At 42.4% G+C, this 16008-nt stretch overlaps 1 protein-coding gene across 3 annotated transcripts in view; it reads right to left on the bottom strand.

The window, feature by feature from the left end:
• Positions 1-8007: 8007 nt before the first annotated feature.
• Positions 8008-16008, bottom strand: part of FBXL7 (F-box and leucine rich repeat protein 7) — a 221464-nt gene continuing 213463 nt past the window's right edge. For 2 of the 3 annotated variants that reach the window (XM_083519455.1, XM_083519454.1), the window contains one exon: positions 8008-14046. In XM_083519455.1, coding sequence (XP_083375581.1) covers positions 13310-14046 — 737 coding nt within the window. In that variant the 3' untranslated portion in view covers positions 8008-13309. The remainder of the gene's footprint in view (positions 14047-16008) is intronic. The other variant, XR_014529611.1, reaches the window with a different exon arrangement.

Below are 16008 nucleotides of genomic sequence, written 5' to 3'. Positions count from 1 at the left end.
TTGAGGAGGGAAGCCTCAGAATTTGCCTTCTCACTTCAGACAGGAATGAGCTTGGGTATATTAGCTGTCTTTCCTCCTAAGCAAGTTTAAAGGGCCAAATATTACCTGGTGCTTGAAGTGGGGGAGTATGGGGAGAAATTTCAAATTAGGCTGCATTTACCAAAACTGTTTTAAAGAGTGCATAAGAACTGTGAATTAATAAAGTTTAACATTTTCAACTAATTACAGTCGGTAATCATTAATTTGAGCAGAACAGTTTACAGTAGTACCTTGGTTTATGAAGTTAATCCATTCCAGAAGTCCGTTCTTAAACCAAAACCGTTCTTAAACCGAGGTGCGCTTTCCCTAATGAGGCCTCCCGCTGCCAGTGCCCTTCCACCGTTCTGCTTCCATTCTTAGACCGAGGTAAAGTTCGCAAACTGGGACACTACTTCCGGTTTTGCGGAGTTCGTAAACCGAATCGTTTGCAAACAGGATTGTTCTTAAACCGAGATACCACTCATTAAGCAGTAGGTCCCTTACCTTTCCTGCCCCAATCTGGCTACAGTGATACATGCGACGATCACCTCCAGGCTTGACTACTGTAATTCGCTCTACGTGGGGCTACCCTTGAACTGTCCCAGAAACTCCAGCGGGTGCAGAATGTTGCAGCGAGGCTCCTCATGGGGTCCCTGCCATGGGAGCATATTCACCCAGTGCTTTACCAGTTGCACTGGCTCCCGGTGGAGTATCGTGTCAGGTTTAAGGTGCTGGTTTTGACCTTTAAAGCCCTTTGTGGCTTACGGCCCTCGTATTTACTGGACCGCCTCTCCTGGTATGTCCCACAGAGGACCTTAAGGTCCATGAATAATCATAGTTTAGAGGTCCCAGGCTCTAAGGAAGTCAGATTATCCTCCACTAGGGCCAGGGCCTTCTCAGTGATGGCTACGACCTGGTGGAATGCTCTGTTCCATGAGATCAGGGCCCTGCAGGATTTAACTTCCTTCCACAGGTCCTGTAAGACAGAGCTATTCCACCTGGCTTTAAATTGGAACTTAGCCTGATCTTTTATTCCCCTTCCTTCCCTCCCCCTCCCCTTTTTATGAAGATTACCCACTCTGGGATCCCACAGCTAATTCTCCCCTGATCTCCTCACTGGCCCAAATAGGACTAATTTAGCCAGCTAGCCCTAGTGATCATCTAATGTTTATTGGATTGATTTCCCCCCTAAATTGATTTTTGAATTCTGAATTTATTGTTATTCATGTTTTATATTGTATTTTATGCTTTTTTGCTGTTGCATCAATTAAGTGTTTTAAATTTGTTGTTAGCCGCCCTGAGCCTGGTTTTCTGAACTGGGAATAAATTTTTATTTATTTATTTTTTATATTTATTACTATAAATGAACTAAAAACTATTAATGAATGTAGTTTAATATTAGGTATGATATGACATAATTTTTTAAAAAAAGGTTTCTAAATAGTCCTTTTTAGTTGTTTTATGCACTTCCTCACTGAAGGCGTAAGGGCAAGGAGTGTCATCAGCACGATTACTGCCAGAATATTTTATCTGAGAATTGTGAAACACTATAATGCATATTGGGCAGCAACGGATGAGGAGTGGTGGAAAAAAGGAAGAGAAGGGTTTGTTTTATTGTGGAGATAAGAGGGATCAGAATGTTTATATCTGATCATTGTTTCTGCAGAGGCATGTCGCCGTTCATGGTATAGTGTTGTCTTTGACTGACTCAGTCAAATGATCTATAAGAGCTCACTAATGCCCTTTAGTATGCACAGTAAGGTTGGCTAAGACTTGCTTGAACTCAGCAAAGCAAATAGCTGGTATTTATGTATCTTCTAAGTTTATGTGAATCACAATGAAATCCACTGCAACACCAAAGGCAATATCTGTGAGTCAAGCTGCTTTTGTGTACTACCCAGCTCCATCTGCATGTAGTTCTATGGAACTGATTCATAGCTGTCAACTTTCAGATTTGAAAATAAAGGATCAGCAGCCTCGGAAATAAGGGATCAGCAGCCTCACCTGTCCCTGGGGACAGTCTATGGGATATCTAACAATCCTGGATAGCAGCGGGAAGCAGCGGGAAACGGCGCTGGAATAAGGGAATTTCCCACCAAAAAAGGGTAGATTGACAGCTATGAACTGATTGCATCAAACTGTGGATGGGGGCACATCCTGAAAGTAATACGATGTCATTTTCATCAGAGAAATGTTGGAGGGTGTGCAACACCCACATTCAGATGCATGTTCTTATTCAAATCTTCTCTGCTCAAGGCATTATTGCTTTACCCAGTAAATATCCAGAGGAATTTAACATTTTATAAATTAAAAACAACAAAAGTTTGGGAAGTTAGCATCAGTTTTGCAGTGTAAAAAAGCTCAGCTTTTTCCAACATCAAGGTTTTCCTCTATAATTCCTAAAGGATTTCTTTTTAGAAACCTTTACACTGTGTTAAAACTAGAATTTGGTATTAAAGTCAGTTTATGTTTGATGCATGGAAGTTTGAGAATTTTAATCCTCTTAAAGATACCATATTAGTAAGAACTATATGCAACAGCTACTTGCTTTAAGTGGAGCATGCAGATCCCTTATAAAGCCACCCTATGAAACTTTTAAAGAAAACCAGGTCACTACTACACTAAAAAACAAATATGATAATATAGTTTCCGGTAATATATAGGGGTTGTATCCTTTTTCTTTTACTATATGGACACAGAGTAAGGAATCAAAACCATTGCTGGCTCCCTGAAACATTTGTAAGAAATTTCAAAAGAGGTGGGTGGCTCTCAGTTTATGGGGAATATTGGGAATCTTATCATTTTAAAAGTGCATCATGTATAGGAGGGTATCCATTATTTCTGTAATGTGTGAAGATACACCTGGAGGCTGGATGGGAATTAACTGGTCTGGGGCTGTATAGTCGATTAGTCCAAAGCAGAGGATAAAATTTATAAGATTCTAGCTGGTTCCATTGCTGCAGATACAGCTCAGATTGTTGTTGTTGTTTAGTCGTTTAGTCGTGCCCGACTCTTCGTGACGCCTCCCGCAGTTTGGTCAGACTCATGTTTGTAGCTTCGAGAACACTGTCTAACCATCTTGTCCTCTGTCATCCCCCTCTTCTTGTGCCCTCAATCATTCCCAACAGCAGGGTCTTTTCCAGGGAGTCTTCTCTTCTCATGAGGTGGCCAAAGTATTGGAGCCTCAGCTTCACGATCTGTCCTTCGAGTGAGCACTCAGGGCCGATTTCCTTAAGAATGGATACGTTTGATCTTCTTGCAGTCCATGGGACTCTCAAGAGTCTCTTCCAGCACCATAATTCAAAAGCATCAATTCTTCGGCGATCAGCCTTCTTTATGGTCCAGCTCTCACTTCCATACACCACTACTGGGAAAACAGCTCAGATTACTTACCATTAAGTAATCTGATTTACCATTGTCAGGCTGACCTTGAGCTCAGGCCTATGACTTATGAAATTCTGTTCTTCTGTGTTTTTGATAGGGAAGTGAAGTATGTTGGGAGGATTGATTTGATTTATAGTAGGGGGTCCTTTTTATGTTCCCTTTATTTGGAGTGGGAGATGCAGAGCTAAGTAGGAGATGAAAATGGCCATCCAACTGGCAAACACAATGAGCTCATTTTTGCTTTGCAATTGAGCCCGCTGATGGCAACAAGGCTTTCATTTTGGGTTGGTCCTCACAAAAGGGAATATACGCTGGCTGCTTCATTGCAGTTTGTACTCCAAAGCAGATCACTTCTTAACAGCTACTAATGTGTAGCACTGGTGGTGTTTTGGTAGTATTTTTGTGCTGAAGGTCAAGCATTGGTTTAAATTGCTTAATATGCAAGAGAAGGAGAGAGAAGCCGAGGTTAACTAGGGAGCCAATGGTGTCTTTGGTCGGTAAAAACACATGAAACTCATACCCAGAGAAACATACCTATTTGGCTCTAGGTGTGCAGAATTGGCCGTGGCCTCGGATGGGGATGCACATTCTGCAGCTATATCTAAAAGCATGCATTCTAGATGGCTCTTGGTCTTGCCTGGATGGTCCCAGGTGAGCATCGCAACCATAAAGATGTGTATCCAGATGCACACCCACACCTGCATGAATGCAAACCACAAACACACTACTTGTTAAAATGTCTCTTTGGGCTGGGTCTTGCTGCTAGTTGGCCCCAGTGGCACTGATTCCAGTTTTGATTGATGGTAAAATGAAGAGCAATTAATCAGAACACCAATGCCATTACCATTAACTGATTCGACTGAAAGGGGAATTTTCTACATTAGCTCTTTCCCCCCCAAGGACAGTTTTAATTCCAGTTATTGATTCATTCCCCGTCTTGATTACACCAGTGGGAACTGTACAGTATCATGTAATGCAGTGCGAATTAACCTGCTAACAATTATTGCCCTTGATTGGGAGATGCAAAAATATTAAATTGCTTGGGTCACAGTTTCACACTCCCATTGAGAAACTGCTCAGAAGTGACTTTTCAGACTACTGGAGAACACCCCAACCCCCACTTAAAACAGACAGCTTCTGTCGATGGAGGAATTTGCAAGCTTAAATTACCCTGAATTATTCCCTGGCAGAATAAAAAACCTAATTCCTAACGGTAACTTTCCAGTAATGGAGGTTCTCTATGAATGAAAGTATATGCTCCATGATTTTATGAGCCATTTCTCTGAAGATCACAACCTTTACAGCTAGGTCTTTGCACCAATGTTGAGACCTGACACCACCCCCAACACTGCAGCCATCCATAAGCCCTGTGCTGCATAACTTTTGCAGCAGTTGAAGAAGAGTGGCTGATAGAATCCTAAGTGTTGGAAGGGACCATGCAGGAATCTTTCATCCTACATGAGGCTCAAACCCACAACCCTGAGATTAAGAGCCACACATGCTACCAACTGAGCCATCAACCTAGGATTAAGGAAGACTAGAGGGCAAGGAAGGCTTGCGCTATAGCCAAGGATATGTGACAATGGCCTTGGGTAGGTTCTACACAGGAACACACACCTGGAAGCAAAGATGAGCATCCTTTTGCCATTGGTATCCTTTTGCCATTGTCTTTTTTTTTAAAATCATATTTATTAAAGTTTCCAGAAATATAGAAATACAAAGAAAAAATAAAATAAAAGATACTTAAAACCTTACTTTCATTGCCTACTTTCTGGGACTCCCCCCCTCCCCCTCCCAACTGTATTCCCCTTTCATTAATTTGGTTCTACAAGCTCTCACTCCCAATTTGAAACTTAATTTGTTTAACCCACTATCCAAATTGAATTGTACAAATCTTACCACCGTCCCACATCATTAACAAGAAAAGAAAAAAGATTTTCCCCAAGATCCACCCCAGTTCCTTCCACGAATTCCCTTTTTTAAACGCGTCCAATCAAAATAAAATGACATACGTAAGTTATATAAAGAAATAGAAAATAGAAGATATAAAAAGATTCAAAAGATGGTTACACAGCCTTTGGATTCCAAATCTCCCCCCCCTTCCCCGGTTTGAATTCCCCATGTCCATCAGTCTATATGTTATCAGCCTGGAGGTCTCAAGTCATGGCTAAATTTCTCCCCAATTCCGTCTTGCCGGTTTTCTTCTAATTTATTAATTTTAATAATATTTAATTTCAAACATCCAATCTAAACAGAGGCCTTTAATTTCCTTGATCTTTACCACTCCTCCCATTGTTCTTTCCGTGTCGTAGTCAGTCCTTTGTTCTTCTTTTCCTCACTTTCTCAGGTTTCTTATCCTGTTCAGCTGCTAAAATGTTCTAATTCAGAAATCTGGTATCTCTACAGAGGTTTGTTATTCAGGAACAAAAACTTACGTCCAGTCCCTTCCTTTCTTCAATACCTTTTGCCATTGTCTTGACCCAAGATGGGGGCACTTGTAACCCTTCAAATCTTGGATTCCTGCTCCATCAACCCTGCCCATTGGGGTTGGAGTCCTATAACAGCTGGCTCCCAACTCTGGCCTGAACTCACCTTCCTTACTGGTTGCCATTTTGGTGGCTCTTAGAATACCATTAATGAATAGTTGTGAAAAAGAACCCTAACACCCTACTTCTCAGTTCAAGTAAGATGCCTGGTGTAAGGGATTTCAGAGCTTTCTTTATTCCTTTAGAGGGAGCTCTTGTTCAAGAAAGCATGGAACAACCAGTTTTGACGTGAAAGACATTTGTGTACTATGGAAGAGAATATGACAACCCATTAAGGCTTGCAATATGGTGCTGTTGCCATTACTGCTGCTCAAGGAACTGCGCCAATGATCACTGTCTCCAGTTATCTTTGCTGCCATACTAGCAATGGCAGCCTTATTAATGTGTGCTATGTAGAGTTACAATCCCCAGTTTGTTCCTCTGGAAGTGTATCTGTGAGTCAGGATTGTGTGGTAGGGGAACACCACCAGTGATATTATAAAGTTTATGACAATGAAAATCGGATAAGTCAGCACTTGAAAGATTTCGTCTTTCAGCAAAATCCGAGATGTTTACTCAGAGGTAAATTCTATAGGTCCTTATTTCTAGGTGCATAGGATTGCAAGCTTTGACTATACTTATAATATTCTTTATTTAGACAAGCCTTTGGGCTCCTTTGGAACTGGAATGGCTCTTGAAGTCAGTAAATTCTTTCTGCCATGCTGTCTTATAATATCTAGTTATACTTCTGCATTCACTTTTTTTGAGGGGTGAGGAAATGGACTTATATGTTTCTGAAGAATGATGGAATTTACCTTGGCTTTAAGTATGGCGGGGTACAAATATTTCAGTTAAAACAATTTATAAAAGCTAAGCGCTATACATAAAAATGGTAACACGACCACAGTTCCTGCCTTTATGGGCAGAGTCTGCAGTAGACAAGACCGTAAGGGAGGATAAGGGAAATTTTAAAATGGAGGCGATGCAAGTGGAGAGAAGAAGAAAAAGTTGAATTAGAAAATATAAGAATGAGATGAAGTTTTAAGGATTCTTTAAAAAAAAAAAAACGAGGGAAGGAAATGAAGCAGTATCGCCATCAATATGCAAAGTCTATAAGAAATTCTCGCTCCAGAAGATCCCGTTCAATGCAGTCGTTGTCAACCTGCTTCCAGTTTTACATATTCACATTTACAGGAAGTTCTGGGGATTTGGGGGAGAAAAAACCCTGTAATTATGGAATTGCTGGTGGTGCTTCAAAACTGCAGTAGTATGCAAACCGCTTTGCCATTAAGAAGAATCTACTTGCAAAAAAAAAGGTGAGTTATTTCTCAATGTGTTTAGAAAATCAAGGATTTGGGGAAACGTCAGTCAAATAAACAATAAAGATAGAAAGCTTTATATGTGAAATTAACATGATCTGCTTTTAAACATCTGTTCTATTACTGCAGTATCTTATAGCACAACCCCATACATGTTTACCTGAAAGTAATCTGAAATAAGTCCAATGAGATTAACTCCTTAGTTAGTACACAGAAAAATTGCGCTGCATATTCCCCCCTCCCCCAAGATAAAACTATTTTGGGAAGACCGCAGGGACCTCTGGAAATCAAGCCAAGATAAACGACGGATCCATCAGCCTTCTGCACATTGGCTTGAGTGTCATTTTGTAGCAGAGTAAGACCAATAGTGTATAATACATCTGGTGACCTTGTGAAATATTTCTAATATTGAGATCCCTGGGATTAGATGGGTCTACTGAGAGAAGAAATGAAAAGCAGAATCGGGGAGAGATGGCTAGACCCTGGCTCTGTAGCTTACCTCTGTATTTGGGTGTGTCCTGCAAATTGACAGTGTTCTGTTGTGCCTCTACCTTTCGTTTCTGCACACTCCTGGTATGGTCATGTATGGTTTCCATGTAAGCCTGGTGAACCTAGCAGCCCCATTGACTTGGAACATGATCCCTCCCATCTCCCCGTTTCTTCTGCACAAGAAAGAACTTCACATGGCATTGTAATTCTGAAGTGTGCATGCATGCATTTCACCATGCAATTGTATACACAATGATGAAATCAAGCCGCTATACCAATATATTGCTTTATTTCTCGGTAGTAGTAAATTAAGGCTTTATAGTGAGTCACAGAGTACATGCCAATCTAAACATTAAAGCCCATTTGGAACCAAGTTGTGTTATCCTTTTCTGTTTAGCGCAGCCAGCAAGATACCAACTTTCTTTGAGGAAAAAAAGAAAAGACCCTCAAATCTTGCGTAAGAGACCTTATAAGTTCAAAAGGCCCAGCTCTTAACCATTTCCCCTTCAGGACAGACTTACTGTGAGCTAAGGGTGGTGAAGAGAGTAGCTGGCAAGAGATAAGAGAACATCCTACTAAGTAGTCACCTTCTAAATGGAAAGAGGAAAGAAATTAAATGGATGTTAGCTGGTATATCATAGCGTTCCCCAGAATAGCTTGATCTGAGATGACCCCATCAGCCAGAGGCGGAGGAAGGGGGCGGTGGGGGTGGTCCGCCCTGGGTGTCACCACTGAGTGTGGTTACAAAATGGCGACTGGCACTCACTGCCCCTCAGTGAGTGCCAGTCGCCTGCAACACACCCGAGCCATGTGTCACTCCTGGGAGTGACACGGTGGCTGGGGTATACTTGGCCTTTAATGTGGTTGGATAGATATGATCAGTTTGTAGAAGGAAACTGCAAGACATTATGAGTTGGCCCATGGAAGGGCAGCATTGTACTGAAAGAATGGACATGTGTCTATGCATGTATGTACATATGGAAGCCTCACAAAGGTAATCCATTTCACTTAAAACTAATCACCCCACAAGCTATTCCACTTGTCCCATTGATTTTAGTAGCAGAGATTTAAGCACATCCTTCAACACTATCATTGCAATCACTGGGACTTTAAAGAGCTTCACTTTGCAGGGTCATAGGGAGCATTACTACAAGAATTGTTTTGTTTTCTTCCTTAACATACAGATTTTTCCTCCATACCAGGGCCACCGATTAATTACATCATCTGCCTCCAGTGCAGCTATTATAAAAAAAAACCCTGGAAAAAGAGTGTTTTCCTTCCCACATCTCCCTATAAGAGATGTTTTCAGCATCTGAGCTGCCACTCAGAAACCAGTTGTCACCTGACCACGGGGGATTCCGCCTGAAGATATAATCACCCAGGGCTGGTTTTCATATCGAAGGACCAAAAAAATGCTTTGCCAAACACAAATTGGAATAGCATTTCCCAAAATACAAAGTATCTATGAAATGATCTTCCATAAAGAAAGGAGGAAGGAGAGGAAATTTATTGAGCTTTCAAAGGGCAACTTCTTGCTGTTAATCTGAGTATCTGTGTTTTGGGAAGAATTTGGTAGTCTAGAATGAAGGTGGCAGTTTCTCTTACATCTAGGAGCCTACCCTTGCAACATGTATCCACAGGAGAAGACTTTAGGTTATACGCAAAGCATGGGAGGCAACGGGTGAGCCCAAACATAGCTAGCCAAAGCCCTGAAATAGAAACCCAAAGTGTCTTCTGCAAAATATTGACGTTCTGTGGTGGCAGTTGTGCTGAGGTTCCCCAGGATTCCCTAAAGCTAGACAGTCTGAAAACTACTGATTTTGAGAAAAGAAAACTCCAAAATCTATGCCAATTATGTAGAGGCAGCAATTCTCTGACCCCTTTTTAGGCTCTGAGTGGTGATTTCTGAGGCTGACAGAGCCTTGATTTCCCTAAACAGCTGCTGTCCTTCAGTCATGATTTCAAACACACTGATTAACATCTCTGGCAGTCCTTTGACAAGACACCCACTTGAGTTGTCATGGCCACATGAGATTGCAACTGAGCGTCCATACAGGACCTTGCCCTTTAAGTCTGTAACGGTGCAGAAATGATAACAACTGGTCTGACTTTTGTGGGTTTTCTTGAACTAGAGTGTACAGCGTCGAAAACCACTGTTCCCCAAGGCTATGACCTTACAGGCTAATTGCTTTACTGTCTGGGAAATATCTCTCTGCCCCAGACAAAGAAATAGAAAATGCAAGTGGAAGTAATTTTAACAGCACAAGGCACCAATGCCAGCAAGAAACAAATATTGGATGCCTGTGACTCCAATCAGATGCTACGAGGAGGATTTTGCCACTGAAAATTACAAAAAAAGGCCATTGCCTTAAAAACCTTTAGTAATAAAAGAGGGTTTCTCTTCTCCAAACTGCAAGTGTCCAGACTCACTATGTATGTTGGATTTGCTGTTTTATTGTCTCAATGAAAGAGCAGGTCATATTTTTCAAAAGTTCTGGTGTCCTTCATATTTGAGGTCTTGCCTGGTTTATTGAAACAAATTGGTTTCAACTTTGCTTCAGGTTATGGAAAAGCATCTGCAATACAGCAAGGCTTCCAGGTTTTAGAAACCAAGGAAAAGGCAGTTTTCTTAAATATTTTCAATTAAGAATCCATTGGCTGAGCCTCCTTAAGTATACCTAAGAGCTCCACTCAGAATTATTACACATCCCTGGTGTTTGCGGGGCATCAGAAATATAGCCTACGTTTAATAGCTGTTTTTGCATTATAAAGCTGCACTCAGAAAACTGTACCAGTTTAAAGAGGGAAAACGTGAGACGCTTAAAGGAAATTTGTGAGAACAGAAATCCCTGGTCTGGATGCTCGTGACTTGACTCTGTAAGCAGAGCCTGTCCTGACCTCCATTTCCCCTTCCCCTCTATGGGGATATTTATAGATTTATGAATAAACTAGAAAGAGCCTGCCTGGGTAGAAAGGGAAGCATTTGAAAGGCAAGTCCTACACAGAGGGCAACAGGAGGAGGAGTGAGGAGGAGCGGAAAAAGGAAATGGGGATGAAATCGGGATGGGTGAGCCCTGGCTTTGCTGAATGAAAGTTAAGGAATTTCGGTCATAAGGCCTTTCCCAAATGTCATAACACTCCTTATTCATGCATTTTGAAGGAACTGCCTTTAAACCTCAAAAAGCTAAGGCTTCATACCATCTTTTCAGACTAATAAAAACATGATGGGCATGTATACTATTGACGTTATTCCCACTGGTCTCATTTCATGTTCTTGAGGCACTACATGGTGAGCTCGATATTAATGGAAAGTGTCATGCGCGTATTGAACGTGTAGACCTAGCAAGGATCCTACTGTGTTGTTTTGGGCCAGCCATTCCCGAATTACAGTGGTACCTCAGGTTAAGTACTTAATTCGTTCCGGAGGTCCGTTCTTAACCTGAAACTGCTCTTAACCTGAAGCACCACTTTAGCTAATGGGGCCTCCTGCTGCTGCTGCGCCGCCGGAGCACGATTTCTGTTCTCATCCTGAAGCAAAGTTCTTAACCTGAAGCACTATTTCTGGGTTAGCGGAGTCTGTAACCTGAAGCGAATGTAACCTGAAGTGTATGTAACCTGAGGTACCACTGTACTACTGAGAGCCCAACCTCAACTTTTCTGTACATGGCCTGTTCCACAGAAAATGATATAAAGTTCAACAGAATGGAAGCCCCAAGGACATCTTCTATGGGGAACTGGCTTCAGGCACCAGGCCTGTTGGCAGACCAACTCTGCGCTACAAAGATGTCTGCAAAGATGACATGAAGGCTGGCGACATCAACCCTGCCCTTGCAGAAAACTGCATTGCCTGGAGACAGGTAGTCAAGTCATGTATCCATAGCAGTGACCAGAGGAGGAATGGCTGCTGGGAGGAGCACAGAGAGAAGAAACACCATGGTGCATCTGCAACAGCACAACCGAACGCCTTAAGCTGCCCCAGCTGCAACAAAACATGTTTCTCCCATATTGGTCTCTACAGCCACAGCTCCAATGGTTTGACCTCCCTCCCAACCCCCCCCCCACATTTTTGAACTGCTAGGTTGGCAGAAACTGGGACAGAGCAACGGGAGCTCACTCCGTCATGGGGATTCAAACCGCCAACCTTCTGATCAGCAAGCCTGAGAGGCTCAGTGGCTTAGACCTCAGCGCCACCTGCTTCTAGTGTATTGCATCAAAGAGCAGGCAGCAATATAAGACTCAGATGGAAGAAGAAGGACTGACTGTGCCATGACAAGTTTTATGGGTTCTCTGATTGTCGCATTTGTGTCATAGGCTGGCCACCCATTTGCTAAATGAAAAGAGACAAGACTAACAGATCCTGAGGGGATGAGGAGAAGACAGGCTCAGATTGCAGGTTTGTGATTATGAATTCTAACTATAAAGGATTTACTATAGTGAAGATTGAAATGTTCAAGAGTTTCTTTGGAGTCTAGCAGAAAGCACCGAGTCCGAGAAAACCCACGCCCTTTCAGATCGGGGATGGAAACGTGTGGCTTTCCAGATTTTGTTGGACTCCAATTCCCATAACCCTCAGCCAGCAAGGCCAGGCAAACTCCCGGCAAGTCACAGCTTCCCTGTAATTGTTTTAGAGATAAATTGTGATGGCAGGGAGGAAACGAGAAAAGAGCGTTGCAAGAGCTACAGATGTTTCTTCCAGGGGACAGAAAACTTTGATGCAATCTGAGTTAAAGGAAGGTGGCTTATGACACTCTTCAAAGAAAAGCTCTCAACAGGACTCATGACAGACACAAAGAGCAGGGAGCAGGCAATTTGTTCAGTGCTGAACATCACATTCAAAACACACCTGTGCCAAAGCTAGTTTGCTGCTGGTTGCATAATTACAATGACTCGTAATGACCAGAGTTGGTGGATGTATTGCACTTCTGGCTTTGACACCATTGTTCATTCCACTGTAATTCCAGCACCGAAAATGTAAAAAAACTCACACACCCTAAAACTAAAACAGACAAACCTGACAACCTCTCAAATGACAACATGGGCTAAGTCTAGATATTATGGCTCTAATTCAGCTAAAAGGTAGCCGTGGTGAAGTTTTGTTGAAAGCAATGAGACTTGTCATGGCTTCTTCCATTTGTTTCAGTAGGATTTCCAGTACAATCCTATGCATGTCTACTTGAAAGGAAGGCTCATTGTTTCCAATGGAATTTACGCCCAGGTAAGTGTGTATAGACCTGCAGCCTTAGTCACAACTCACTTGGGCATTTGAAGCCAAAAACAAACTGGGACTTCTGTTACTCTCTTTCCAAACTGTACACACACACACAACTATCTTGTAGCTCAGTAACCATAAAGGCTAGAGAATTACCTTTTTAAAATACTAAATGCTGGCATTTTAAAGATTTGAACAAGGCCACTAAAAGGTGTCTTAGGGACCAAATGTAGATGATGTTAAGCCTCTATGTTTTCTGCTTATGGCACACAGAAAGTACAGTTGCTGTATACAGACATTCTGTGCAAGTGTACATACAGACATTTTTAATACTTTGCTTCCCTCAACAAGTGAGACCTGTCGCTTCAGAAAAAGGCAGGGTTGGTGTGCTCTATAATGCAGCGCTTGCAATGCCGTTTGACAAACCGCAAAGCTTCCACCGAGATCTCGCAATCCTGCACGTTCATCATCTGCAAATCAAAGCAGTTGGCCGCCACAATCTGCAGGCCTTGTCCGGTGATGCTTTCGCATGACTTCAGGCTCAGCCTCTTCAGATTGAAGCAGTTCAGAGCCAGGAACTCCAAGCCAGCGTCGGAGACCAGAGGACATTTCCCAATGTCTAGCGACTTGAGTTTTGTGCAATTTTTGGCAAGGTACTCCACTCCGTGGTCCGTGATGCCCTCACAGCCCCGTGCGTTGAGGTATCGCAACTTGCTGCAGTACTTGGCGATGTAGCGGATGCCGACGTCGGTGATGCGGGCGCAGTGGGCGATGCTGAGGTACCGCAGGCGCAGCTCCAGCTTGGCGATCTCGCGCATGCCGAAATCGCTGACAAAGCGGCAGTCACTCACGCTCAGCTCCCTGATGGATGTGCAGTAAATCATCAGGTAACGGAGGCCTTCGTCGGTGATGCGGATGCAGCGCCGCAGGTACAGGTGTGTCAACTGAGTGCAGTGGGCAGCAATGGTGTGCAGGCCTTCATCTTCAAGGACAAAGCAGTCCGTCATGTCTAGGTAGCGGATAGAGATCTGTTTTCCATGTAAAGGAGACAACTTGATGGAAGCTTCACGGGTTAGGCTGATGCATGTAACTTTGGAACAACCTAAATTTGGGGAGGAAAAGAGAAGGTGGTTATTTGTGGCTCTGCATCGATGACTACTTCTCCTTTAAGAAAATAAAACACTGTATTTTTCGTTCTATAAGATGCACCAGACCACAAGATGCACCTACTTTTTGGAGGTGGAAAACAAACAAAAAAATATTCTGAATCTCAGAAGCCAGAACAGCAAGAGGGATCGCTGCGCAGTGAAAGCAGCAATCCCTTTTGCTGTTCTGGCTTCTGAGATAGCTGCGCAGCCTGCATTCGCTCCATAAGATGCACACACATTTCCCCTTGCTTTTTAGGAGGGAAAAAGTGAGTCTTATAGAGCAAAAAATATGGTAACCTTATTTAATGGGGTCTTCTATGCTGGGAATTTGAAGCTTCAGGACCTGTAAAAGAGTTTTGGGAAATAATCCATAGTGAATTGGAAAAAAAATGTTTAAAAGTACTTTTCCAAAAAAAACCAGAGTCCTTTTCATTGGGGATAATTCAAATGGAAATTCCCAGGTGTCAAAAAAAGATTATTTATGTATGCTACTACTGCGGCCCATGTTTTGTTAGCCCAAACATGGAAAACGAGTGAGGTCCCAACCAAAGAAGAATGGCAACTTAAGCTGACGGAATATGCGCAGCTTGCAGACTTAACATATAGAATAAGAGAACAAGAAGAACATACGTTTAGAGAAGATTGGAAAACGTTTATTGAATATATGGGAAATAACTGTGTACAGCTGAAAATGCTGGCAGCATTAAGATAAATCCAACAGTGTAAACAAGTTTTGATGGATGTAATAATGGAATACTGAATGGTTTAGTTTATGTAAAATATGCAGGGATTTATGATATGTAAAATGAACCATGGAAAGAGAAGGAGGGAAGTCATTGATATTTTAAGGATGCTTAAATGAGTATTGAAAATTGTAAAACATTACACACACACACACACACACACACACGGAATTTGAAGTTTCAAGCAAGGAATATAATTAGGTAGCATCTTCAAGTTACACAAAATAAGACGTATTCCACAGTTTGGTACCTCTGTTTTGTTTTTTGTTCTTATTTGTATGTAACAAGCAAGTAATATGTAAGTTTGATGGAAGCTTACCTATCTTGATTGTGTCAGTAATTAATGCTATGTGTGCGCTCTGTATTTGTAAAAGGCCTCTGATCAATGTAACCAGCTTTATTCTGGACTCTGGCCACTTGAGAGTTTGGATGGCAACTACACTTCTGTCCTGGGCAAATTGCTCCCAAAGTATATGGAACTTGGCCACCCCGGCTTATACAAAACCAAGTACCTTGGTCCATAGATTCACATGCTTGCACATTGGTCACTGCTATAGAGGGAAGTGAGGAGCAGATGAGGCTCATCAACCTGGGAAGGTAGCATTGCAAGATATCTTCAGGAGAAGAAAATGCATGGAGTAAACCATACACAAATCTGGAGTGGAGTCCCTAAGATTGGATAGCACCTTGTACTCATCCTTCCATCAACTCCTGCATACAAGCTGGTGTCAAACATATTGCTCTACTTTCCTTTGAACCACTTCAGCAAGGTCAAGAGGGGGTCTTGTTGTCTGGGCAGCCCAGGACCTCCAGACAGGCTGCCCAGGCTTGCTCCTTGGGGAGGTCACTTCAGTGTTGCTAACACAGTGGTTTGATTTCGCCTCCGGAGGTGTACTCCAATGTCAAAGCAATGATTCTTCAACATCAACTTCGTTGGACTGGTCTTGTTGTGCGGATGCCTGATTATCGTCTCCCAAAGCAACAACTCTATTCCGAACTAAAAAAAATGGAAAGCGTAATGCTGGTGGTCAACAAAAGAGGTTTACAGACTTCTCAAGGCAAGTCTAAGAAAAAGGTAGTATAAACACTGACAACTGGGAAACACTGGCCTGCGAGCGCTCCAGTTGGAGAACAGCCTTTACCAAAGGTGTCATGGACTTTGAAGATGCTTGA

This window comes from Podarcis liolepis (assembly GCF_965112155.1).
Source record: "Podarcis liolepis genome assembly, chromosome: 8".
NCBI lineage: Eukaryota > Metazoa > Chordata > Lepidosauria > Squamata > Lacertidae > Podarcis > Podarcis liolepis.
The sequence above is the reverse complement of the archived record's forward strand: the minus strand, read 5'-3'. Positions and strand labels throughout refer to the sequence as shown.